The sequence below is a fragment of the Natrix helvetica genome, assembly GCF_964273705.1.
Source record: "Natrix helvetica genome assembly, chromosome: 1".
Classification (NCBI taxonomy): domain Eukaryota; kingdom Metazoa; phylum Chordata; class Lepidosauria; order Squamata; family Natricidae; genus Natrix; species Natrix helvetica.
The window spans coordinates 11,162,787-11,188,007 of record NC_138548.1 but is presented as its reverse complement, the minus strand read 5'-3'; the positions used below and the strand labels follow the sequence as shown (position 1 = coordinate 11,188,007).

General features: G+C 48.6%; 2 protein-coding genes across 4 annotated transcripts in view; one reads left to right on the top strand and one right to left on the bottom strand.

Annotated features, from left to right (window-relative positions):
* STK11 (serine/threonine kinase 11) overlaps nt 1–25,221 on the bottom strand; it is a 608,695-nt gene that overhangs the window by 455,807 nt on the left and 127,667 nt on the right. The window lies entirely within an intron of this gene.
* CBARP (CACN subunit beta associated regulatory protein) overlaps nt 1–25,221 on the top strand; it is a 28,408-nt gene that overhangs the window by 264 nt on the left and 2,923 nt on the right. Inside the window, exons 2-9 of one of the 3 annotated variants that reach the window (XM_081958772.1) lie at nt 5,031–5,539; nt 9,366–9,511; nt 11,855–11,916; nt 13,842–14,007; nt 15,550–15,727; nt 17,233–17,373; nt 18,600–18,801; nt 21,963–22,143. In XM_081958772.1, the coding sequence (XP_081814898.1) occupies nt 5,489–5,539; nt 9,366–9,511; nt 11,855–11,916; nt 13,842–14,007; nt 15,550–15,727; nt 17,233–17,373; nt 18,600–18,801; nt 21,963–22,143 (1,127 nt within the window). In that variant the 5' untranslated portion in view covers nt 5,031–5,488. Of the gene's footprint in view, nt 1–4,888; nt 5,540–9,365; nt 9,512–11,854; nt 11,917–13,841; nt 14,008–15,549; nt 15,728–17,232; nt 17,374–18,599; nt 18,802–21,962; nt 22,144–25,221 lie in introns of those variants that run through there. The other 2 variants (XM_081958773.1, XM_081958774.1) reach the window with 2 other exon arrangements.

The following is a 25,221-nucleotide window of genomic DNA, read 5'->3' as shown; positions in this document are numbered from 1 at the left end:
TCGTCTTTCTTTCTTTCTTTTTTTTAAAGGGTGGTGGTGGTATTGCCCTAACACGGTTCTTCTCCTTCCAAACACGATCGTCCCTCCCTTCCTTTCGATCTGGTTGCTTTTCTCTGGTCTCCTTTTGGCGAGGGGGGGGCGCGGGAAGATCTGTCATTTTCCTTCTTTAAAAAAAAGGGGGGGGGGAGAAACCAGGATTTCTTGCAAATAAAGAAATCCACCCCAAATGGATCGGGAGGCGGGATGGGGGGGGGGAAGAGTGGAAATTAGGGGAAAGGGGGGATTTTCCTCCCGTGTCTTGGATTTCATTCATTTATTTATTTATTTTTTAAAGCTGCCTTTCTTGTATTTCCTTTGCTTATTTGTTTGGTTGAAGGGGGGGGGATGAGTGGAGAGAGAAAAAAAAGAGAGACCCGGGAGCTTCTGTGAATTGGTGCGGCTGGAATTGGGGCTGCGGGATGGGGGACGGGACGGGACGGACGGTGTATGTGTGTATAATTTGGAAGAGGGGGGGGGAAGGAGGAGATTTCCTTCTCTCCGCTGCTCTTCTCCCGTCTCCTTCTGTCGGATGGGGTTGGGAGTGAGTTGTACGATCCCCTCTTATTTTTTTTAATCTATCCCTTTCCTACCTTGTGATCTCCGATCCCCCTTCCCTTCCCGTCCCCCTTCCTCTTCCTTCCCCACGCCGCCCTGGGATCCAGTTAGGAGAGCCCGTGTGGCTAAATTGAATCTCGGGTCCCTCTTTTTCGAAGAGGAGGGGGGGCGATGGCCATGAAACCGAGGAATAATACGAATAATCTAAAGGACGAGGAGGTTAACCTGTTCCAGCCGATGCCTGTTTGGCGGGGGTGGAAAGGAGAGAGAGGAGGGGGCTGAGGTTGGGATCCCTACAGCGGATTCCCTTCCCATCGCCAATGTTAAAAACACCGGTCCGGGAAAGCTTTAGCAGCTGCGGGCTTCGGATCAGGCTGGGCTGGGTTGGTCTTATTTTGGCTGGGTTGGGGGGGGGGAGGGGGAAGGAAAAGCGAATTGATCCTCGTATGAAATGAAGTTAATTCGCCGATCGGGCTCCGGATCTCAACACACAGCCAGAAATCGGGTTTTTCTATATTCCCTCCCTCCTTCCCAGGGATGGGATGGGATGGGGGTGGAAGTTGCAGCTGTTGTGGGCGGCAGCTGTCCTGGGGCTGGGATCGGAGGCGTGTTTGCTCGGGAGGAAGCCTGGCACGGTTGGGACCGGGTAGCCTAGGTAGGGAGAGGCAAAAGGGAAACTGGGTTTAAAGCGGGGTGGTGTGGTTAATATTGGGGTTGGCTCACCCTCCAGCCCCCGCAGGATCGGTCAAAGCCTAGCTTCTCTCCCCCCCCCCCCAGGTTCCCCCATTCCTCCTGAGATCTCGTAATTGCTGTAACCGAGCACTTAACAGCTGCAAATAAAAGATCCTGCTAGCAATTCTCCTTTTGTTGCTGGTAAAAATCGTACACACACACACACATTTTGACTGCTCTTTTTGTGCATCCAGTGTGAAGTGAGCAGGAATGGAGGTTGGGACACATATACACACAGAGAGAGAGATTAATAACCCCCGTTTCGCAGCCCCAGACTCTTAAAAACTCATCCATCCTTCCCTCTTTTCACCCATCCATCCCTCTGCATTCTTTACATTTCTCTACACATGTCTCTATTTATCTCGTTAAGTCTATCTCTTTTTTTAAAATAATTATTCTGCTGGTCTTCCTGGGCAGCCTTGACACCCCCCTCCCCCCCCAAAAAGAGGCAAGTTAGACATTTAAATTTTCATCCAGCATGACTAAGGCGTGCGCTTTATCCAATTCTCTCCTCTTGAGCCTCTGCGGGCAAGGGCAGTCTACCTGCCAGCATCAGGAGTCAAACTATATTCGTGTAGACTTTCTAAAGAGATTTAGCGATGGTGGCATAATAAGATGTGACAAGGCTTGTGTGATACCATATAATGAACTTGGCTGCATTGAGTCATTAAAAAAAAACCTTATTTTTTTTTAAAGGGGGCGTTCTGTTTAGAAACCGTCTCCCTGCTTCCCCTGAGCAGATTCTGCTTTAAAGCAGTGGTCCCCAACCAGTGGTCCGTGGTGGACCACTGGTGGTCCGTGAGAAAATTTTGGTGGTCTGCAGAAAAACGATTTGCATTTTTGATTTTATTATTTGCACTATTTATCTTTTGGTTTTTTTTAAAAAAATCATATTAGTGGTCCGCGGGATTTAAAATTATGAATTTAGTGGTCCCTGAGGCCCAAAAGATTGGTGACCCCTGTTTTAAAGGACCCTCTTCTCCCCACACCCTCATCCCCCCCCCCGATTCTTGTCTCCAGGAGAGCTAGCTGTCCCTTTAACTACTTGGGTTCACACAACCTCTGCAAACCCTCTTTATTGTGTTTATACCCCAAGGATAAATGCTTTCCAGCTGTCGCACACTGCCTTGCTTCATGCAGCGTGCTGAATCCAGACCCCTGCCTCTCCAAGGGAGTTGTGGGAACGGAGTAGCAGAGACTCGGCTATCCGATGCCATAGCCACCAATAGCTACCTCTCTGCTGCCCCTTTTTTTTTACCTTCCCTGGAGAGAGACCGAATCCGCTCCATGGGAAACAGAGGTGTTAGAATCCCGTGTTTCTCCCCCGTGGGTGAAGACAAGAGTCTCCTGTTTCTCCCTCGGACGTCACCATGGAGATGAAATTCTTCCATCATCATCATCGTCACGGGAAGGAGGTCTTCTGCTTGTCACTTCCCTCTGTGGACAAGGCTGGGGTGGCGAGGAGAGGAATTCCTACCCTACTGGCCCTTGCAAATCCCGTTCAAAAAAATGCTCCGATTCCCATGGCAGGAAGTCCTGTTTAGTTTGGAAAAGACTGAGGAGGGCTGTGTGCAAAGCGGATAAATGTAATCAATACAATAAAGCTACCCCTGTGTGCAGTTGCCTTGCATAGAATCCCTGAATGAGGAGAGACCTCTGAGGTCATCCAGTCTAGCCCCATCCTCGGCATAGGAAAGCATTCCCCAGCCGTCAAAATCTTCATGTCTTTGAACCATGAATATTTTTGCAGGCTACTTCGGTTAATTCCCCCAGAGAGAGAAGACTGTAATCACAAGATGGGATTGATTAAATAGGTTTCCCCTTGCTATCTAAGCTCAATCATGCTTTTCAGTTTAACCTGGCTTAGTTCTTATTGAATTCGTAGGGATGGTCCCAGTGGTGGGTGCCTACTGGTTCGAACTGGTTCGGCTGAACTGGTAGTGGAATGGCGGTCTGGGTCGCTGGAACCAGCAAAACCCTCTCAGCAAACCAGTAATAAATCAATTAGGAACCCACCACTGGAGGATACGATGGATTGATAACTCATAACAATTCTGCACACGGATGCATCAGTAGGCAGGGTAAAATCCTTCTTTACAAAAGAAACATTTGCACATCTAAAACAGCACAGCACACCACAGTCAAGCGACAGCAGTGTATTGTCACTTTGTTCTCTTCCTAAATTAGATTTCCAGGCTGCAGGAGATGGACTGGTGGATGACTTTTACCCAAAGGAGCTTTTCTCAAACCCAAATACAAAGGTGTTGCATTCACTACGTCCGTGATGGCGAAGCTATGGCACGCGTACCAGAGGGGGCACGCGCAGCCCTCTCTGTGGGCATGGGCGCCATCGCCAGCTGCTCTCCTAGTTTCCGGCGTGCACATACAGGGTGGCCAGCTGGTCTTCACAGGCGCTGGAAAACGTCCCGAAAACAGCCCAAAACAGTGCCAGAACCAGCCAAAAAACAGGCATGCACACGCCAGCCAGCTGGTCTTTGGGTTTCCGACGCTCCGGCGAGCGCATGTGCACACAGGCATGGGCGTTTTGGTTTGGGCCCTCGGTGCCAAAAAAGTTCACCGTCGCTTCACTACGACTAGAACCCTTTGTAGTCTAGGCGGCTAAAGAAATTAAAGAAGCTCCGGAAGCATTTTCTCGAAGAAAGCCAGGGAAATCTTGCAAGGGTGGGGTGGGGAAAAAGATGTTTCAAATATATTTGCTATTGCCGTTTCCAATGGACGGGATTACATTATAATCCCTCTGGAAGCCTTTTGCGCTTAAGCCTCTTTTCAGATGTCGATAACTGTCGCTAGCACCTTCCTCAAGGCCAGATGTGCTGGACTGCATTTCCCATCAGGCCTAGCGGGCAGAGAAGATGGGAGCAAGGCTCCGCTAATGGAGAAGATGCTCTAGCCATCCACCCTAGAGAGAATACATACATTGGGAGCAGAGAAAAGGAAGGGAAGCTTCGGATCCACCATCTGCTTCAGGCAGGGCCTTGCCCTGGTTTAATTGTTTAATTTCATTTTCTCCCTTCTCCCGGGGCTGTCTGGTCCATCCCTTGTCATTGCAGCTTGGCCGAGCGCAGCCTGTTACCTGTCTATAGCATCTCTGCGGTGGCTTCCCCCACCACCACCACCACCGCCCCGTCCTCTCTTGCTCATGCTCTCTCTCTCTCGGCTGGTGGGCTCCTGTGAGTCACCCCCGCGTGTGGGCTTTTGGAAGGCCGCTGAGCGGGTGGCGTTTTGGGTTGCATTTTTAAAGGCAATGATGTGGAGGAGGAGAGGAGGATGAGTTCATTCCCATCCTGCGGGGGCTGCTGGCCAAGTGGGCGGCAGGGGTTGAGCTTAAGCGGGTTCCTCAGCCCGGCTGTATATCCGAAGGCCGAAGAAGGGAGAGGCGAGGGAAGGGCTCTTCACGCCGGCTGGATGCCTTCAGCTCCTAGGTAGCTGGGAGCAGAACAGCAGAATCAGAAAGTACAAGGGAGGAAAAAAAAAATCCCACCCCAAAACCTCGAGAAAACGGATGCTCTCCTCACCTCGAGCTGTTTTGGTCCCAGATCTTCCCTTCTCCTCGTCTCCTTCTCCTTCTCCTCCTCATCTCCCTGTTCTCCATCTTCCTCTTAAAACCAACCAACCAGAACAAAACATTCTCCTGCCTTCTCCCCATCATCGCCAACAGCCCCTTTCTCTCTCTCCTTTCCCAGCTGAATCGGGTTCTGCCAAGGAAAAAGAAATCCAGCCACAAAGAGAAGGAAACGAGAGAAGGAGAGAACGAGAGACGCTGGTCCATCTCCTCCGCCAGCACCGGAAGACGAGGGACGCGAAGATGCTGTGAGCTTGAGCCAGCCATGGTGCCTCTCTTCCCCCCCAAACATGTGAGCGGCAAGAAAGAACGAAAGGAGAAGCAGGGATAAAAAGCTGCGGGAGAGAGAGGGAACAGGGAAAAAGGAAAAAGGACTGCAGTCTGGTTGTTGTTCCCCTCCTCCTCCTCCTCCTCCTCCTCCTCCTCCTCCTCCTCCTCCTCCTCCGCCCATTTTTGATAGATGTATATACATCAGCTTTCCACTCTTCTTCATTTTCCTGAGTCTATTTTTTAAGAAAGCCAACTAGTTTTGATTTACATGCCAAGCTTGGAAGAGACCTTCTACTCTGGCCACAGACAATGAGCGATGCGTTTACTTCATGGGCAAATACCACAACTGAAGGCGTGACGGTGAGTGTGCAGAGACCAGGCCTGGGTGGGGAATGGGTCCCTTTGAGAGGGGGGGGCATGCTCTCTCCTGCTCTTCCAACGTTGCCCCCCTCCCCTTTTGCTTCTGTTCTGTTTGAAGGCCAACACGGGAGATGTGAGGCCCCCGTAGAACGTGTCGGTCTGAATGCATGCTCATGTATGTTGGAGATCTTATACCAGACACTTGTTGGACTCCTCTCCCTCCCCATGGTGACAGATGCAGGGAAATGCTTTCATTTAAACAATATCTCCTCTGAGCATGCACTGAGTGTTTTTTCCCCCCTCGCTGCCATTCTTCTCCAATTTGACTTTGTTCTTGGCCATTCTGGAGGAGATTAATGGGCGTTGCAAATTTTGGGAAGGTGCCAGATGGCCTTGCCTTGCCTCGTATAACGTTTGGGGTTCAGGGGTGTGCTGGGGGATTATGGTATCTGTGATCCAGTATCTTTGGGCAGGCCAGATTGGGGAAGATTTCGTTGCCTAAATGTGGAAGACCCTGAGGGGGGGACAGCTCTGTGGTCCCAGAGTTGGCTTAAGTACCAATAGATGAGAATATTTGTAGTTCACGGTAGAGCTGTGGGGTCCTTGTCGCGCTCTGAGCATGGAGCTTTAGCATCCTAGCGAGCGGTGGGATCTTGCCGGTTTAACAACTGGTTCGGTGATCACATGCTTCTCTGCGTGCGTGTGCAGTTTGAACAAAACTTACCTCCTACGTTACTTCTGGGGAGTAACACAGCCGAGGCGCGGCAATGCGCTCTGCTGCACAAAACAGCTGAGAGGATATAGGTAAGTAAAGCCTGAACCGGTCCGAACTGGCTGAATCCCACTCCCGCTTTCAGCATTGATGATGTTATCTAGATGGGTCATGAAACACCTACAAGAAAACAACCAAGTTCAGAGAGCACCAAGGACCCCAAAATCCTCCTCCATGCTGCGAAATCTCACTCTCTTCTAGCACGGATGATGTTACCTAGTTGGGTCATGAACCGTGTACCAGAAAGCAGCCAGGTGTCAGAGTGCACCAAGGACCCCAATAGTTGCCTTAAATCAGGGGTGTCCAAACTTGGGAACTTTAAGACTTGTGGACTTCAACTCCCAGAATTCCCCAGCCAGCATGGCTGACTGGGGAATTCTGGGAGTTGAAGTCCACAAGTCTTAAAGTTCCCAAGTTTGGACACCCCTGCCTTAAGTGATGATTCCGGATTCAGCAGATATGGAGGGCAAGGAATGGGGATACAGGGTTTAGGTTCAGCTGTCCGAGAGGAAGGCTGAACAAACTTGTTCAGCTGTTTAGGAGGGGACACGCCTTCCCGCCTCCCACCCACATACACAAACGCCCAAATTGCACGCAGGAAAGTTTGCTGGAGATGGACGCTCTCCTCTCGGTGGGGGGAAACCTGAGGAGTCAGGACCCTTGCTTTGCTCCTTGAAAATCCTGGCCCCACTTCTGACAATCTCCCTGTTTCAAAAAAAGGATCAGAGTTAGAGGGGTCTGAAGACACGCCCTGCTGCTTTGCCGGAATCAAGGAAGCGCCGGAGTGTCTTGGGATTCTGAATGCTTAGCCAACATGGCAGCTGACAAGTGGCCAGGCCAGAGAGACTAACCTGGTTACAAGGCAGCTGCCTACGGACTCAGCCGTCAGCTGTTTCTCCTCCCACGGAGGCCTCTCCTTTCCCAACAGAGAGAAAAAACTATCTCTTGGCAACTGCCACGCTCAACTTATCCAACGGAACAGAATCTTCTTTCTTCAGCCTTGGGATACTTGGAAGGACTTTACCGAGTGCTTACAGGTTGTCCTCCACTGACGACCGCAATGGATTCGTTAAGTGAGCTTGCCTCCATTGTACGAAGGTTCTCGCCCCCTTTAAGGGAATCCCTGCCGTTCTCAAATACAGTTGTGGAGTGAATCTGGTTTCCCCATTGACTTTGCTTCTCGGAAGATCCCAAAAGAAGGGGGAAATCACATGATTCCAGACCATTGCAACCGTCATAAATGCGAGTCAGTTGCATTGGAATTTGGATTCTGTGACCCTGGGGATTCTGCAACAATTTTTTTCAGTGCCGTTGTAAAACCTTGGTCACTCAATAAACTGTCGTAAGTGGAGGACTACCTGTACTGCTTAAGTTTTTGCCAGACTTAGGTCTTGATCTGGTAAAACCTGAAAGGTGTGTGAGCATTTAAGATGTTGCGGGCATTTGGGTTTCTGCTAAAGTTTCTTCCTAAAGTTGGAGCTTGTCCGTCTTCTCTCTCTGGGAAGTCGTTTCAGGAGAGAGACCGGACCCGAGTGCGAATTGGAGAGCTCAGGTTTAGTGTCTTACATAGTTCAGTATTCCTGTACTTGCTGAGGACTAGTGGATTGCCAAGCTTAAACGGATGATGCTCCCAAGGGGGAATATTTTATCTTAGCCTTTGATAGTTGAGCAGTTGACTCAGCTTCTGCTGGGGATTTTGGAAACCTGGCTAGCAGAATCACAAGTTGGGCATTGGAGCCTTGGGAAGGGTGAGGTTATAAAATATTTCCCTTTCCAATATTTCCGGATTAGAAAAGGCTCGCCTCTTTGGATTTTGGCAAAAGAGTCCAAAATTAAAGAGGGGAAATGTTGAATGCTTGGAAACAATGCTTGTTCAGATGGCGATTGAACAAAGGGAGATTCTGTTTTGAACATCGTATGACCTAGAACTGTTTTTTCAACTTTAGCAATATTTTAGACTTCAACTCCCAAAATTCCCCAGCCAGCCATGCTGGGTGAGTCACTATACTTCCTAAGTTAGTAACACGGTTCTTAAGTGAATTGCTTGAAAGTGTGTGGACTTCAACTCCCAGAATTCCTCAGCCAGGATATGAACTCCACATATCTTAAAATATCCTGGCTGGGGAATTCTGGGAATTGAAGTCCAGACATCTTAAAAGTTTCCAAAGTTGGGGGAAAAAATGCTATCCTAGACTGTTGCAAACCAACTGTTTGGGGAGAAAGGAGTTACACAAATAGCCCAATTTACATTCGTTTAGTGACCATTCAAAGATATAGCAGAACTGAAAATGCTCAGTGAACCGGTTGTTAAACTGGTAGGATTGCACCACTGAGAACAACACTTGGCAACTGACTCATATTTATGACAGTCACAATGTCCCGGGATCATGTGATCCCCTTTTGCGACCTCTGACAAGGAAAGTCAATGGGGAAGCCGGGTTCACTAAACGACCATGTTATTAATCTAATAACTGCAATGATTCAGTTAATAAATGTGGCAAGAGAAGTTATTAAATGGGACAAAACTCACTTAACAAAAGTAAATTCTGGGCTCAGTGGTCATAAGTTGAGGACTACCTGTAGAGCAGTGTTTCTCAAACTTGACAGTTTGAAGCTGTGAGGACTTCAATTCCCAGAATTCCCCAGCCAGGATGTTTTAAGGCTACGTGGAGTTCATATCCTGCCTGAGGAATTCTGGGAGTTGAAGTCCACACACCTTCAAGCGATTCACTTAACAACCATGTTACTAACTTAAGAAGTGCAGTGACTCACTTAACAACGGCGGCAAGAATGGCCACCAAACAGGACCAAACTCACTTCACAAACGTTTCGCTGAGCAATTGGGCTCAATTGTGGTCGTACATGGAGGACGTCTATATGTTGCAGAACCTTATAAAACTTTTACAAGCCTTCCAGTCGCTTCGAAATACAATCCGCTTCAGACAAACAGTATGATTTTTGCAAAGAGAAGTTAAAAAGCAACAATAATGGATTTATTTCTCCTTCTCTTTTTCTTCATCGTCGTCCCCTTCCCCTCCCTCCCATATCTCCCAGACGGTGCCTGGCGAAGTGAGCCCCCAGGACGGTTATGTGTTACTTCTTGTGCTTCTTTCTATCTTTATCGGGGGCACCTTGGTGCTGCTGTTTGGGGTCCTGATCGTTTGCCGGCGCTGCTGCGAAACAGACCGAAGGCACTCCAGGTATGGATGGGAATGGACGGCTGGGGGATCCGGTGGCACGAGGAGGGGAGGGTCTCTTTGGGGTAGAATATAGATGGTGTTTTAAATGACTGGCTGGGAGGGACCTTCTCTATGTATGGGCTGCCCTGATGTATTAGGGGCAACTCAGCAAGAATCTGCAGCTATGCTGGCTAACAATTTTGGAAATTGCAACCAAACTGAGCCAGAAGAGACAGGGTGAAAAAAAAACTGCCCTAAAACTATTAAATTTTCCTTCCTTCTTTTCCTTCCTTCCTTCCTTTCTTTCTGTATCTTCATTCATTCATTCATTCTTCATCACCTCCAGGCAGCATCTGCATATTGTCCCGCCCTCTCAGCCCAAGAGCCAATCAGATGCTTTAGAGCCCCAGGTTCTACTCCTCCCTCAGCCATGGATGCTCATTGGCTGATCAGTCCCTCTCTCTCAACCCAAGAGCCAATCAAGTGTAACAGGAAAGAGGCTGGACTAGGAGAGATCCTGGGTCTCCCTCTCAAGCTGCCAAAGCTCATTGGCTGACTTTGGACCAGCCCCTCCCTCTCAACCCAAGAGCCATTCAAGTGTAGCCTAGTTCTCTGACGTTCTGTTTTCCCCACAACCCTGTGAAGTGGGTTGGGCTAAGAGAGAGAAATTGGCCTGAAGTCACCCTAACCAACCTCTATGCTTAAGGGAGGATTAGAACTCAGATCTCCCGGTTTCTAGTCCAGCAGCTTCATAATTACACCAAACTGGCTCTCATGATAAACGAACATTATTTCCAAGTTTCTGATTGGAGAGAAGGTCTGGATTAAGAGTGGAGAGACTTGGGTTCAAAGCATCCCTCCCTTTCAGTCCCAACAGCCATTCAGATCTGGTGGGGAAGGGGTGGCACTAGGAGGGAGGAGACTGGGGTTCTACTCCCCACTCAGCCACTGTAGTTCATTGGCTGACTTTAGGCCGGTCCCTCCCTCTCTGCTCAGGAGCCAATCAGGTCTAGTGGGGAAGGGGCTGGGCGGTGGGGGGGGGGAGAGACCCAGGTTCTAGCCCCTCTTCAGCTATAGTAATTTGAGGGAGACTCTGGACCAGTCCCTCCCTCTCAGGTTAAAGGGGGGGGAAATGAAAAGGGGTAGTGCTAAATACAGGTAGTCCTTGACTTATGACGGCTCACTTAGCGACTGTTCAAAGTTACAGCGGATCCTAAAAAAGCTGTGTACAACCTGGGTTTGAACGTCTGACAACCACGGTGGTCACATGACTGCAATTTACAACATGTCTTCCAGAAACCAGTGTTCAATTCTAATTTCTGGCAAAAAAAACAAACCCTAGTGAACAATGGATTCACTTAACGCCCAGGTTGTTTGCTCAGCAACGACAGGTAGTTCTCAACTTACAACAGTTGGTTTAGTGATGATTCAAAGTTACAACGGCACTGGGAAAAAAGTGATTTATGATCCTGGTTCACGCTTACGACCGTTGCAGGGTTCCCCCCCCATGGTCATGTGATCAAAATTTGGATGCTTGGCAACTGACTCATATTTATGACGGTTGCAGTGTCCCGGGGTCATGTGCTCCCCTTTTGGGACCTTCAGACAAGCAAAGTCAATGGGGAAGCCGGATCCACTTCACAGCCATGTCAGGAACTTAGCACGTGCAGCGATTCACTTAACAACTGGGGCAAGAAAGGTTGTAAAATGGGGCAATCTCACTTAACAAAAGTCTCTCTTAGCCAAGGAAATTTGGGGCTCAATTGTGGACTATATTTGGAGAGTTACCGTATTCTTCGGAGTATAAGACGCACCTTTTTCCTTCAAAAAAGAGGGTGAAAATCTGAGTGCATCTTATACAATGAATACAGCATTTTTGGCCTACCGAAACCCTGCCACCTTTGCAAAAATGGACATGCAGAAGGCTTGGGATACCTGCAAAGTGCTCCTGGGGGCTGGGGAGGGCAAAACCGAGCGAAATGCAGCCTTTTTTTGCTCGCTTTTGCCCCCCCCCAGTCCCCAGGAGCACTCTACAAGCCTCCCAAAGCCTTTAAATGCCTTTTTTTTGTGCAAAAAATGGTCCTTTTTTTGCTCATCTTTGCTCCCCCCCCCCAGCCCCCAGGAGCATTCTACAAGCCTCCCAAAGCATCTGCATGCCCCCCCTCTTTTTTTGCAAAAAATGGGGCATGCAGAGGATTTGGGAGGCCTGCAGAGTGCAAAAACTATTTTTTTTTAATTTACCACTTCAAAATCATGGTGCGTCTTATAGTCAGAAAAATACGGTACCTTGAGATGTTTAAATCCGGGATGGATTTCTGCCTGTGTTTATCATATCTACATATATCACCTTTTTCCTATTTTCAGAGCCAGCGATGATCCAGAAAAAACGAACACAACCTACCTGGATGACTCACAACCGGCACAAGGTGAGGGCAGGGAGACCCACCCTCTCTGCCCATGCAGGGAATTGAATCACAGTTGGTGGAAGCCGTTTTCATTTCAACACCTCCCACAAAGGGGAGTTACGAAGTTTGAATCCAATGTTCTCCGTGTCCCAATGAGTGTGAGCGAGCCACAAACCTCAATTCTGGTTGTATCAGATGCGTTCTTTGTTTTTAAACTGAGGAAACTGTTTTCCGGTAGTCCTCGAATTACAACCGTAATGGAGCTGGCCCTTCGCAGTCATTTCAGGGGTTGCCACAAAGAAGAGGGAGTCGAACTATTCTCCAAGGCACCTGAGGGTAGAACAAGAAGCAATGGGTGGAAACTAATCAAGGAGAAAAGCAACTTAGAACTGAGGAGAAACTTCCTGACAGTTAGAACAATTAATCAGTGGAACAGAAGTTGCCTCCAGAAGTTGTGAATGCCCCAACACTGGAAGCCTTTAAGAAGATGTTGGATAGCCATTTGTCTGAAGTGGTGTAGGGTTTCCTGCCTAGGCAGGGGGTTGGACTAGAAGACCTCCAAGGTCCCTTCCAACTCTGCTATTGTATTGTATTGTATAAGTTGTGAGGTTCATAAAATCAACTGTGCCTGATTTTATGGCCTTTTTTTTTTTGCAACAGCCATAAAGCGAATCACGTGGTTGTTAAATGAACCCATGATTCGAGATGGACACAGTTTTGCCCAAAAATAGAAGGGAATGTGGGTTATCCACAAAACTGTTGTAAAAGGTGGTCACCAGGGGTGGGATTCAGCTGGTGAGATTTGACATTCTGCTTCGCGGAATCGGTAGTTGCAAGGAATGGCTGACCCCGTCCACCCTGCCCCTCCCCTCCAAGGAGTCTCCACGCAGCCTGTTCATCCTGCCAGGTAAGTGCATGGCCCGCGTGGAGGCTCTGGGAGGGCAAAAAATGGGCCTTGTGGAAGGTCCAGAAGTCTGTAAACGGGCCTTTTTCCCAGCTTCCAGAGGGCCTCTGGAGCCCGGAGGAGGCAGTTTTTGCGCTTCCGGAAAGTCGGGAAAAGCCTCTGGAGCCTGGGGAGGGCAACAAACAGGCCTCCGGGAAGTCCAGAAATGGCCCTGTTTCCGGCCTCTGCAGCCTGGGGCAGGTGAAAATGCCCCTCCCCCTTCCCGCTATGGTGCAGGAGGCTGAATAGGCCACGCCCACTGTGGCCACGCCCACCCAGCAACCGGTCAGAGAACCTGTTGCTAATTTTTTTGAATCCTACCCCTGGTCACATGACACTGTAAACAGCCATAAATGCAGCCTGGTTGCCAAGCGACCGAAATGTGATCATGTGACTTGAAGGAGGGCTCCAATCATTGGAACCCTTCCAGTCACATGACCAAATGCTGGCTCCGCCTGATAAGTAATCCCAGATAGAACAGTTGCAACTTCAAATGGTTGCTAAGCAACCAGGCATAAGTCAAGAACTACCTCTATACAGGTAGTCCTCGACTTACAACCGTTCATTTAGTGACAGCTCAAAGTAGCAACGGCACTTTAAAAAGTGGCTTATGACTGTGTTCCACACTTACAACTGTTCTGGCATCCTCATGATTATGTGATCAGCATTCGGATGCTTGACAACTGATTCATATTTATGACGGTCACAATGCCTGGGGTCATGTGATTCCCTTTGTGACCTTCCTTATGAGCAATGTCAATAGGGAAACAAGATTCACTTGACAACCGGGTTACTAACTTAACAACTGCAATGATTCGCTTAAGGGTGGCAAAACGGTCGTAAAATGGGGCAAAATTCATTTCAGTGTCTTACTTAGCAATGGAAACTTTGGGCTCCATTGTGGTCGTAAGTCGAGGACTACCTGTATTTCTCCTTAGGGACAGAAGCAGGCTGCCACTGCTGCATATTCACACCTCCCCTCTCTGTGTTCCCCTCCTCTTAGACATCACCATCAAAGTGGATGACCCAGAATGCACGTCCAGTTCCAGCTATCGAGATGCAGAGAGCGAGCGATTCCTGTCCTCTGGCAGCGCCACAGGGCGACGGGTGTCTTTTAACGAAGCTGCCCTTTTTGAGCAGAGCAAGAAAGCGCAGGAGAAGGGAAGGAGGTGAGGCTTCGGGCTTGATCAGGAACCAGGAGCCTGCGCTGGGAATTGGAGATTCCACATCTGGAGGGCGGGACGGGCAGCTGGAGTGGTGCATCTGAATAACAGAATAACAGGAGAGTTGGAAGGGACCTTGGAGGTCTCCTAATCCAACCCCCTACTCAACCACGCCCACAGAACTGGTAGTAAAAATTTTTGAATCCCATTGTGATATGGGATGTCATAGCAACCAAAAGTAAATCGGAGTCTGAGGCAAAGGATTCCTCAAAGTTCCAATTGATGAAGAGAGCCATGTTGGCACATCTGGGAAAACCCGAATCTGAAAGCTTCCAGGTTTTCCCACCCAGTTGAAAGTTCAAGATCCTGCCCCCACCCCCACAAGTCCATCACATGGTCCAATCTTCCACTGCCATGCTGGCAGATTCCACCCATCCAGTTCTGGACAGGTGCAGAGGTGCAGAGACAAAGGATGACCTTTGCTTTCTAGAAAGAATGTTGTTATGGCTACATATCACCCAACTATCTCCCTGATCTACATCTGATTGGTTTTTGAACTGAGAGTGAGAGATTGGCCAAAGTCAGCCAATGAACGTCTGTCTAAGGAGGGACTTAGAACTAAGCTCTCCCCAATCCTTTTCCAGCACCTTCCCACCTGATTGGCTCTTGGAGTGAAAGGGAGGGATTGGCCCAAAAGCCAGCCAATGGGCTTCTGTGTCAAAAGAGAGACTAGGACTGTAGTTGCAACACATTGAAAATGTGACTTATAACCATTTTTCACACTTACGACCATTGCCATATCCCCGGATGGTCACATGAGCCAAAGGCAGTCTCTTGGCCACTGGCGTGTGTTTAGGGCCGTCGCCCTGTCTCGAGGTCATGTGATCACCTTTTGCAATCTTCCCAGATAGCTTCCCATTGGGAAAGCCAGATTCGCTTAAGGACCACTTGATTCGCTTAAGAACTGCAGCAATTCGCTTAACGACTCTGGCAATGAAGGTCATAGAATGGAGCACAATTCACTTAACTTCTGTGATTCTTAGCAATGGAAATTTAGGGCTCAATTGTGGTCGTTAGTCAAGGACTACGTATACTCTTCTTTTTCTCCAGAAGCAAAATATGGGATGTGTTAAGATGACTTCAATGGGGACGCGGTGGCTCAATGGCTAAGATGCTGAGCTTGTCGATCAGAAAGGTCGGCAGTTCGGTGGTTCGAATCCCTAGCGCCGCGTAACGGAGTGGGCTCCCGTTACTTGTCCCAGCTTCTGCCAACCTAGCAGTTCCAAAGCATGTAAAAATGCAAGTAGAAAAATAGGGACCATTTTGGTGGGAAGGTAACAGCGTTCCGTGCGCCTTCGGCGTTTAGTCATGCCAGCCACATGACCACAGAGACGTCTTCGGACAGCGCTGGCTCTTTGGCTTTGAAACGGAGATGAGCATCGCACCCCCTAGAGTCAGGAACCGCACATATGTATGAGGGGAACCTTTACCTTAAGATGACATCAGACTTTTTGCGTCATTGTGGGTTTTTTCTGCTTTTCCTGCTAGGTACACTCTGACAGAGGGTGATTTCCATCATTTGAAGAACGCCCGTCTCAGCCACCTGCCCCTGCCGCCCTCGGCTGCCCTTAAAATCGTCACCATCCATGAGTGCGAAGCCAACGAAAACAGTGTCATGATGACTCCCCGCCTCCCACCTGTCAAGCCGAGCCTTGCCATCTTTCAAGTGAGCCCCTCATCCCTCCAGGGTATGGGGGTGGAATTGAATCGGGCTGGGTGGGTGTGGGTGGGGGGAATCAGTAGTAGGGCTTTTAAGGCATTATCTTTCTCAATCTTGGCCACTGGAAGATGTGTGTGAACTTCAACTCCCAGAATTCTCCTGGCTGGAGGATTCTGGGAGTTGAACTTCGCACATCTTCCTGTGACCAAGGCTGAGAAAACCTTGTTTTATTCCGGTGTTTTTTAAAATATATATATAAATTCTTTTTCCAGAGTTTGAATAAATCAATAGGTAGAGAGACAAAGAGATAATGGTAGGTTAAGCAGATAGAGAGAGGATGCAGATAATGACAGAGAGAGAGAGGGAGAATTATACATACACAACAGGGGAAGTGAGCTACAATAGGTCCTTTAGGGATTTTTATAAATTATTATTATTTATTAAATTTATATCCTGCCCGCTTCACTACCCAAAGTCACTCTGTAATAAATTGTTGTAGATAGAAGATGTGCATGTTCTAATTTAGTAGCAAACTGAAACTTTTGTCTAACCAAAATGAAGACTCACACACACACACACACACACACACACACACACCCATCATCTATCTATCTATCTATCTATCTATCTATCTATCTATCTATCTATCTATCTATCTATCTATCTATCTATCTATCTATCTATCATCTAACTATCTATCTATCTATCTATCTATCTATCTATCATCTATCATCTATCTATCTATCTATCTATCTATCTATCTATCTATCTATCTATCTATCTATCTATCTATCTATCTATCTATTGTCCTCGACTTATGGCAATGCAGACCAAAATGTGTGTTGCTAAGTGAGACATTTTGCCCAATTTTATTACCTTTCTTGCCACAGTTTTGAAGAGAATCACCGCAGTCGTTAAGTTGGTAACACGGTTGTTAAGTGAATCTGGCTTCCCCATTGGCTTTGCTTGTTGGAAGGTCGCAAAGTGGGAATCACATGACACTGCCCCCCCCCCCCCCGGGACACTCCGAATTTTGATCATGTGATTATGGGATACGCTGCAATGATCGTCAATGTGAAAATCACATTTTCTAGTGCCGTTGTAAGTTCAAACGGTCACTAAAGGAATTGTTGTAAGTCGAGGACTTCCTGTATATGTAATTGCATCCAATAGGAGCTTTAGGTAAGAAAATACTTGATGTAAGTTTATGGGGTTTCCAAGGGAGAGTTAGGATATCAGACACTTTAATACAATAGTAGAGTTGGAAGGGACCTTGGAGGTCTTCTAGTCCAACCCCCTGCCTAGGCAGGAAACCCTATACCGTTCCAGACAAATGGCTATCCAACATCTTCTTAAAGACTTCCAGTGTTGGGGCATTCACAACTTCTGGAGGCAAGCTGTTCCACTGATCCACTTTGCCCAACAAATGCCCCAAAAGCTGGATGGATAGTTACTGGGTTGTACTTGGCTACCTTCTGCCTCCTCATCCTCCTCTTTGTCCTTCTCAACAGCCAACTGGAAGCCCCCTGCCAAAGACGGCGCTGACCAGCCATGGGGGTCTGTGTTCGAGTTCAACACTCCCAGGAGACACTTTTAACTCCAGTGTTGAAGCCGCTTCCTCTGTTTCCTCCGACTCGGGCGAGGGAGTTGCGGTAGGTTCGCTCAATACAGTGCAAAAGGAGGGCTGTATAAATTGCATATACACGTTGTCTAACATCACTTCATTTAATGAAAAAAGTGACTTATATGACCATTTCCCACAGTTACGGGGTCCCCAGGGTGACGTGATCAGAAATCAAGTGCTTGGTAACTGCTCCATATTTATGACGGTTACAGTGGTGCGGGGTCCCACGGTCCCCTTTTGCGACCTTCTGACAAGCACAGTCGATGGGGAAACCAGATTCATTTAACAACCGTGTTACTACGTTAACGACTGCAGGGATTCACTTAACAACTGTGGCAAGAACGTTCAAAACTCAATAAATTTCTCACTCAGCAACGTCAAATTGGGACTCCGTTCACGGGTGGGCATTACTGCCGGTTCGGGGCATGCGTGCAATTTCCAGCTCTGCGCGCGTGCGAAGTTGCCCATGAATAGGTTTGTGCATGCGCAGATGGTTCAAAAATGAAGAGAAAAAAGAAAACATGCCACGCCAACCGGGGAACCGGTTCGGAGGCGTGGCAGGCGTGGGTCACTGCAGGTTCTGCCGATCCAGGCCCCCCAACCACTACCGGTTTGGCCCGAACCGGTAGGAACCCACCACTGGCTCCGTTGTGTGTATCAGTCAACTCCTTGACTTACAACAATTTGTTTAGTGACTTATGAAGTTACAACGGCACTGAAAGAAAAGTGACTTTGGGCTGTTTTGCACAAATGATCAAAATTCCGATTTTGCTTGGCAACTGGTTTATGATCGTTGCAGCGTCCCGGAGGTCGCGTGATTCCTTTTTGCGGCCTTCTGACCAGCAAAGTCAACGGAGAAGCCAGATTCCCTTAACCATCGTGTTACTCACTTAACGACTGTCGCGATTCGCTTAACAGCCGTGGCAAGAAAGGTGGTGAAATGGCACCGCTCAGCTGGCATGTTTTTATGACGGTATATCCAGGGTCCTGTGATCGCCATTGGTAACCTTCCCAGACGGCTTCCGACAAGCAAAGTCGGCGGGCGAAGCCGCCTTCGCTTAGCGGCTTCGCTGATTTCCTTCACAACCGTGGGTGAGAATAGGTCGTACAATTGTGCGCGACTCTCTTTAACGACCGCCTTAATTAGCAACAAAAATTTTGGTCCTGATCGTGGTTGTAAGTTGAGGTTTACCTATATTGGCATGGACAGGGCCCTGGGCATAACTAACCCTTTCCTCTTCTCCATTCTCACAGTCTGGCAGTGCAGCCAAGTCCACCAAAGGAGCAGCCACAGCTCCTCCCCAGGAGCCCACCTCAGCACCTCCCCAGGGCACCGTCCTTCATTTCCTGACCCGCCTGCGCCGTCACGCTAGCCTGGAAGGAGCGAGTCCCTATTTCCGTATCAAGAAGTGGAAACTGGAAACGAGCCAGCGGGCATCCAGTCTGGATACGAGAGGTGGGTATTGTTCTGACTGAGCCTTTCCCAGCAGCACAAAGCCGAATCCTCGTCCCAATAAGCCCCTTTTATTTAATTTACAACGAATTCCTCTCCAGCAGTTTTTCCTCCCCCGCCGTCTTTCAAGATAGTCCACAATTACCAACCTTGATCAGGCTTGGAGAGTGGCCAGGCTGATATCTTTCAGCCACCGCAATATTTGGCATTGCTGGCTGGGGGATTCTGGGAGTTGAAGTCCACCCATCTTCAAGTTGCCAACCTTGAGAAACAGTGATCTAAAAACAGGGGGTCTCCAACCCCCGAACAATGGACTGGCAGCAGACTATGTCCCGTCAGGAATCAGGCTGTGCAAATGAGTGAAGCCTCATCCGTGTCCGTGCGAGATTCAGGTAGTGGGCGAAACAGAAAAAAACACTGGTTTGTAGCATCCAAAGGTTTGGGGGGCATTCACCTAGACCAGGGATGTCAAAACTCAAGGCTTGGGGACCGGATCTAGGCTGCAGGGTGCTTAGATCTGGCCCATGGGACTGCTCTGGAAACAGCGAAGGATGGCCCATGGTGTCTCTGTGAGTGAAAATGAAGCTCAGCCCTCCCAAGCTCCATTTTTGTTCAGAGGGTTGCAGGAGGCCATCGCAGCCTAAAACAGAGCTCGGGAGTTTTTGCAGGCAAAGCACTTGGGCTACCACCGGTGCCCCAGACATGAGTAATGCCAAGCTGGCCACGCCCACCCTGTCACGCCCACGTTGGTCCCCTGAGGTCAAACACAACCCTGATGCAGCCCTCAATTAAATCAAGTGCCAGGGTTCCAATGGTTGCCCTAATTAAATCATGAGCCTGGAGCCAAGCTTCAAAAGAGATCCAGTTGTTTCTTAGTAGCAACATGATGGCATGTACCCAAGTGAAGCCAGCTCTGACCCCATGTAATTGACCCCATGCCATTTGTCTGAAACGGTATAGGGTTTCCTGCCTAGGCAGGGGATTGGACTAGAAGACCTCCAAGGTCCTTTCCAACTCTGCTATTGTATTGTATTGTATTGTAATTTACGGCCCAAGTATGACCCTGTTTTCCCCCCCTCCCCCCAACGTGTGTCATAAATCACATTCTCCAATGGAGCACTTTTACCGATTGTAGAGATCACGCCCCTCCGGCTATGCAGGTAACCTGGGAGACAACCTTGAGAAAGATATGCGTGGAATGTGCTTCTGGTTGTGGCTGCTGTGCTGCTCCGTCAGTTCCCCTTCTCCCCCCCTTGCCTATGGCAACTCGAGAGCAGGCCAGGGATACTTTGCGAGTTGACATCAAGTTTGACACCCCTGACCTAGACAGTCCCCCTGGAGAATCTGTCCCTACTGGTGCCTTCATGTCTTCCAGTAAGGGCTCCCGAAGGTCCTTCTCTTTCCTTCCACCTTTCCCAGCAAGATGGGCTTCTCCAGAGCTCCATATCAACCCTCACCTTATCGCAAGGCTTCAGAGTAGAGAAACACTTCCTTAAAAACCAGAGAAAGATTCCACCTTTTCTCAACTGTGTGATACTGCATCGTATTTCCCATTTATTCCCCCGCCCACTCCAAAATAATAATACCGCTAGTCCTTGGTACCTACAATCAGTGGAACCCAAAATTTGTCGTGAAGTGAGGTTTCACCCCATTTTACGATCTTCCTTGCCACCGTTGTTAAGTGAACCAGCGAGGTTGTTAAGTTAGTAACGTGGTTGTTAAGTGAATCTGGCTTCCCCCATTGACTTTGCTTGTCAGAAGGTCGCTAAAGGGGATGACACGACGACCCCGGGGACTCTGCAACGGTCATAAATACAGGCTGTAAATTTTTCTCAGCGTCCAAATTTTGATCATGTGACTGTGGGGTGCTGCAACGGTCGTAAGTTTAAAAAAATGGTCAAAAGTCACTTTTTTCATGACCGATGTAACTTTCAGTGGTCACTAAACGAATGGCTGTAAGTCAAGGACCCGTAATGCTGTCCAAAAGATTGCTGGTCCCTGAATTGAAACCTGGAACAGGAGCACCTTCTACCTTGCACTGCAGGGACAAATGGATATTTCAGTGCTTGAACTGAAGGAATAACAACTCTGAGGGGTCCTTGGTGCTCTCTGAGTTTGGTTGTTTTCTTGCAGACGTTTCCTGACCCAACTAGGTAACACCATCAGCGCTACAATGGAGTGGGGTTTCCTCTTACTAGCACTGATGATGTTACCCAGCTGGGTCAGGAAACGTCTGCATAAATATAACCATGGTCAGAGAGCACCAAGGACCCAGTGGTGGGTTCCGTATCCCGGTGCAACCGGTACGGTGCAACAGGGCCCAGCGTCCCCCACATGCACGCATGCACGCATGCATCCTTATCTCCGCAATGCCTCCGTGACGCTCCAGCTGCTCGGTGGAGCATCGCACTCCGTGCATGTGTGCGGAAGTGCCGGAGAGCTCAAATACAGGTAAGGAGCTTAGGCGGGCGGGTGGGCCCTCGGGAGCACTGTACTGGAATGGTACCCAGTGCTCCCGGCAGGCACCAGTACACTCGTACCAGGGCGTACCGCCTACAACCCACCACTGCAAGCACCCCTCATTTCAACCACGAGCTACAAATATTCTCCTTCTATATATATAAAAATGGCTCTGTGTGTGTGTTTGTGTGTGTACATGTGGTTTCCAGCATAACTCTGGTACGCCTCGAGCAATTTCAACCAAAGTTGGTACACAGATGACTTACTCTCTGGAAGAGGGTACTGTTACTAATGTTATACAGTTACTATTGTGGGAGTAAGACACCCCTAACATCCCTCGGGGTGTACGTTCTGTTAAGATACAGCCTGTTGTGCCGTAAAATGGCTTCTACTGTACAGCGCAGTGGAGTTGCTATGGTAACGGCTTCACAGTACTCCACAAAGGGGCTCCCTCTAGTAAGGAGGAAAATCCATCATTAGAAATTACGTTTGGTCCGGACATTTCCCCCCTATAAATAAAAACCCGGGCAACACCACGTTATCGGCTAGTTATCAATACAAACTCCATGTCTGTGTATAGGAGTTCTCGTAAGGAGGGGAACAGATTTTTCCACTTCTTTTATCCAAAAATAACGAAACAAGTTTCGGAAAAATATGACTCTCACCTACGCTTCAGCGCCTGTCTCTTCCTTCCCTCCGTGCAGGGTCCCCCAAGCGTCACCAGTTCCAGCGACAACGAGCCGCCAGTGAAAGCATGGACCAGGATCGTGATCCTCACCAGACGGACATTATCCAGTACATTGCCCGGACGGACGACGTGGTTTTCCGGCCCGTGGCTGGACCGTTCTTGCCTGCTCCGGCCAGTCCAACATTATCTCTCGGCAGGTATTTTTCAGTAGATAAGTGGGAAGGGGGTGGAGTGGAGTGGAGTGTATGGAGGGCCCAGAAAATAAGAGGCCAGTTGAGAAAAAATTGGCAGCTGTGGAGTGGAAAAACAAAATCAGAGTAGAAATTGCAGGAAGTCCTCAACTTGTGACCACAATTGGGACCAGAATTTCTGTTGCTAAGTGAGGTGTATAAAAGTAATACAGGTAGTCCTCAATTTACGAATACAATTGAGCCCAACATTTATGTTATTGAGACATTTGCTAAGTGAGTTTTGCCCCATTTTACAACTTTTCTTGCCACGTTTGTTAAGTGAATCACTGCAGTTGTTAAATTAATAACACGGTTGTTAAGTGAATCTGGCTTCTCCATCGACTTTGCTTGTCAGAAGGTCGCAGAAGGGGATCACATGACTCCTGGACACTGCAACGGTCATAAATGTGAGTTCAGTTGTCAAGCATTCAAATGTAAATCGTCGTGATCATGGGGATGCCAAAACGGTTGTAAGTGTGAAAAGAACGGTCCTAAGTCACTTTTTTTAGTAATGCAACTTTGAACGGTCACGAAATGAACTAGTCGTAAGTCGAGGACTACTTGTAATACGTAAAATAAAAGAGTGACAATTGTTAAGCGAGTTGTGCAGCCATTTTTGCACAGTTAAGTGAATCACTGCAGTTGTTAAATGAATCACCTGGTCACTAAGGGAATCTGGCCTTCCTCATTGAGTTTGCTGGTTGGAAACCGGCTGGGAAGTTTGCAAATGGTGAACACATGACCCCAGGGGTGGGCTTCAAAAATTGCAGCAATGAGTTCACTGCCCCATTGCTGGATGGGCGTGGCCATGGAGGGCGTGGCCTAGTTGGCCTGCTGAACTACAGTGGGGGCAGGGTGTTTTTTGCCCTCCCCAGGCTCTGGAGGCTTTCCTTGAGCTACTGGGAGGGTGAAAACCGCTTCCCCTGGCCTCCGGAGGCCAGAAACAGACCCGTTTCCGGACTTCCAGAACATCCGGTATGCCTGTTTTCCCTGCTCCCCAAGCCTCCGCACAGTCCCTGCACTTACCTAGCCCGGGCAGCATGGAGGCTCCTGGGAGGGGAGAGCTTCCCTGAAGGCTCCGGTGAGCGAAAAACGACCCTATGGACAAACTGGAAGTCACTTCCGGTTTGTCCATAGGGCCGTTTTTTGCCCTCCGGAGCCTTCAGGGAAGCCTCCTGAAAGCTCTGGAGGGAGAAAAATAGTCCTATGAGCAAACCGGAAGTCCGTTCCCGAATTTCTGGTTTGCTCGTAGGGCTGGTTTTTCGCGCTTTGGAGGCTTCAGGGAAGCCTCCGGAGGGCAAAAAATTGCCTCAAAAGAAGGCCAAAGTCAGCTGGCCAGCTCACGCATGCTTGCTGGCCACCTGACAGGGCAATACCTTGCGTGCCCTGACAAATGGCCCCGCCTGCCAACTATGGCACACGTGCCATATGTTCGCCATTACGGCTATAGGCATTTATAGTTATTGACTTACCTTGCAGCAAACAGCAAACAGCCTGATTAGCAGAAGAAGCAGAAAAAAATCTGCTTCTGCCTCCCAGCAATTTGTCTTGTGGAGCAAGCAGCAAGTTTCACTTTCAGTTTAAGAGTGCCTCCTGATCATCAGCTGTTTCAGGCTGCAGGGATCTCTATAGCCTAATGCAGCCTCCGCCAGCCCCATTTTCCCTGTTTGCTGCAACACGGTAAATTGCTGGGAGGCAGAGGCCAAAGGGTGGATGGGTGGGGCTACATTCAGTGTATAAGACGCACCCAAATTTTCACCCTCTTTTAAGAGTGCGGGGGAAGGTGCGTCTTATATTCCGAAAAATAAATAAACAAATAAATAAATGAAACTAGTTGCCAAGCACCTGATCACATGACTGTGGGGAATGATGGTCCTAAAAGCAAGGACTGGTCATAAGTCACTTTTTTCAGTGCCGTCGTAACTTGGAAGGGTCGCTCGCTACATGAGTAGCCATAAGATTGAGGACTGTCTGGAGCTCTTTTTGGTGAAGGGGATAATACTCTTGTGGCATTCAACCTTGGGAATGTTCCAATTAATCAGTAAAAGCTGAAGGGGGGTTTCGGAGTCCTTGGTTATTGGGGTGTTGAGAGGATAAAACATCAGGGCCCTGACAAAATGGCTGCCTACCAGCTCCGGCCGATGAGTTTTTAAGTGCTGATGGCAGGAATTTTTCCTTCCCTCTGCGTGTTGTGTTTGCTGAGGTCCTTCTTTTAAAGATCAAACAATATTTCAACCCTTTGTCGTCCTAAATAATAGATGGACTTAAATGGGAAGCTATTTTAAATGAGACTCTGTTCGCAGCAGTTCTCTTAAAACCTTCGCCAAACGACTTTTATTTCCCGTCACTGTTGCCTAATTTTGAATTACTATTATTTATTTTTTTAAGAACTGAAAATGCTGGGATCGGATTGACTACGTACCGCAGAGTTTCTTTCCCCGAGCTGGCTTGCTAGAGCTGGGAAGCTAGGATTTGAATGCGAAGATTGTTCTGTTTATTGGATAAAAACCTGAATAATGGATGAACATAGTGACCAGATGCTTTACCTCTTCCTTGCTAATGTACTCTTTAAAAAAAACAACCACCACCAACCACGTAATTTAAAAATAGATTTGGAGGCAATTATCTGCTTCCCGCCACGTTTCTTCTCTTAAAAGGGGGTGGGGGTGGGGTTGAATCAGTCTGTCTCGGGATGACAGCTGGATCTCCAGAAGTAGATGAGAAAGGGAGAAGAGGCTGGATCAGGCCACCTGCTTATTGTCCAGTTTTCTGATCGCCCAGCGATGCACTGAAGCAATAGCACTTAGAACAGGGGTGTCAAAACTCGGGCCCTGGGGGACGCATCCGGCCCGTGGGTTGCTTAGATCTGGCCTACGAGGCCGCCCTAAAAATGACAAAGGACCGGCCCACGGTGCCTCTGCCAATGAAAATGGAGCTCGTGAGGGCTACGGTGACTCCCCCCCACCTCCGTTTTCGCTAGCAAAGGGTTGCAGGAAGCCGTCGCAGCCGAAAACGGAGCTCGGGAGTCTGTTTTCGCTGAGAGTG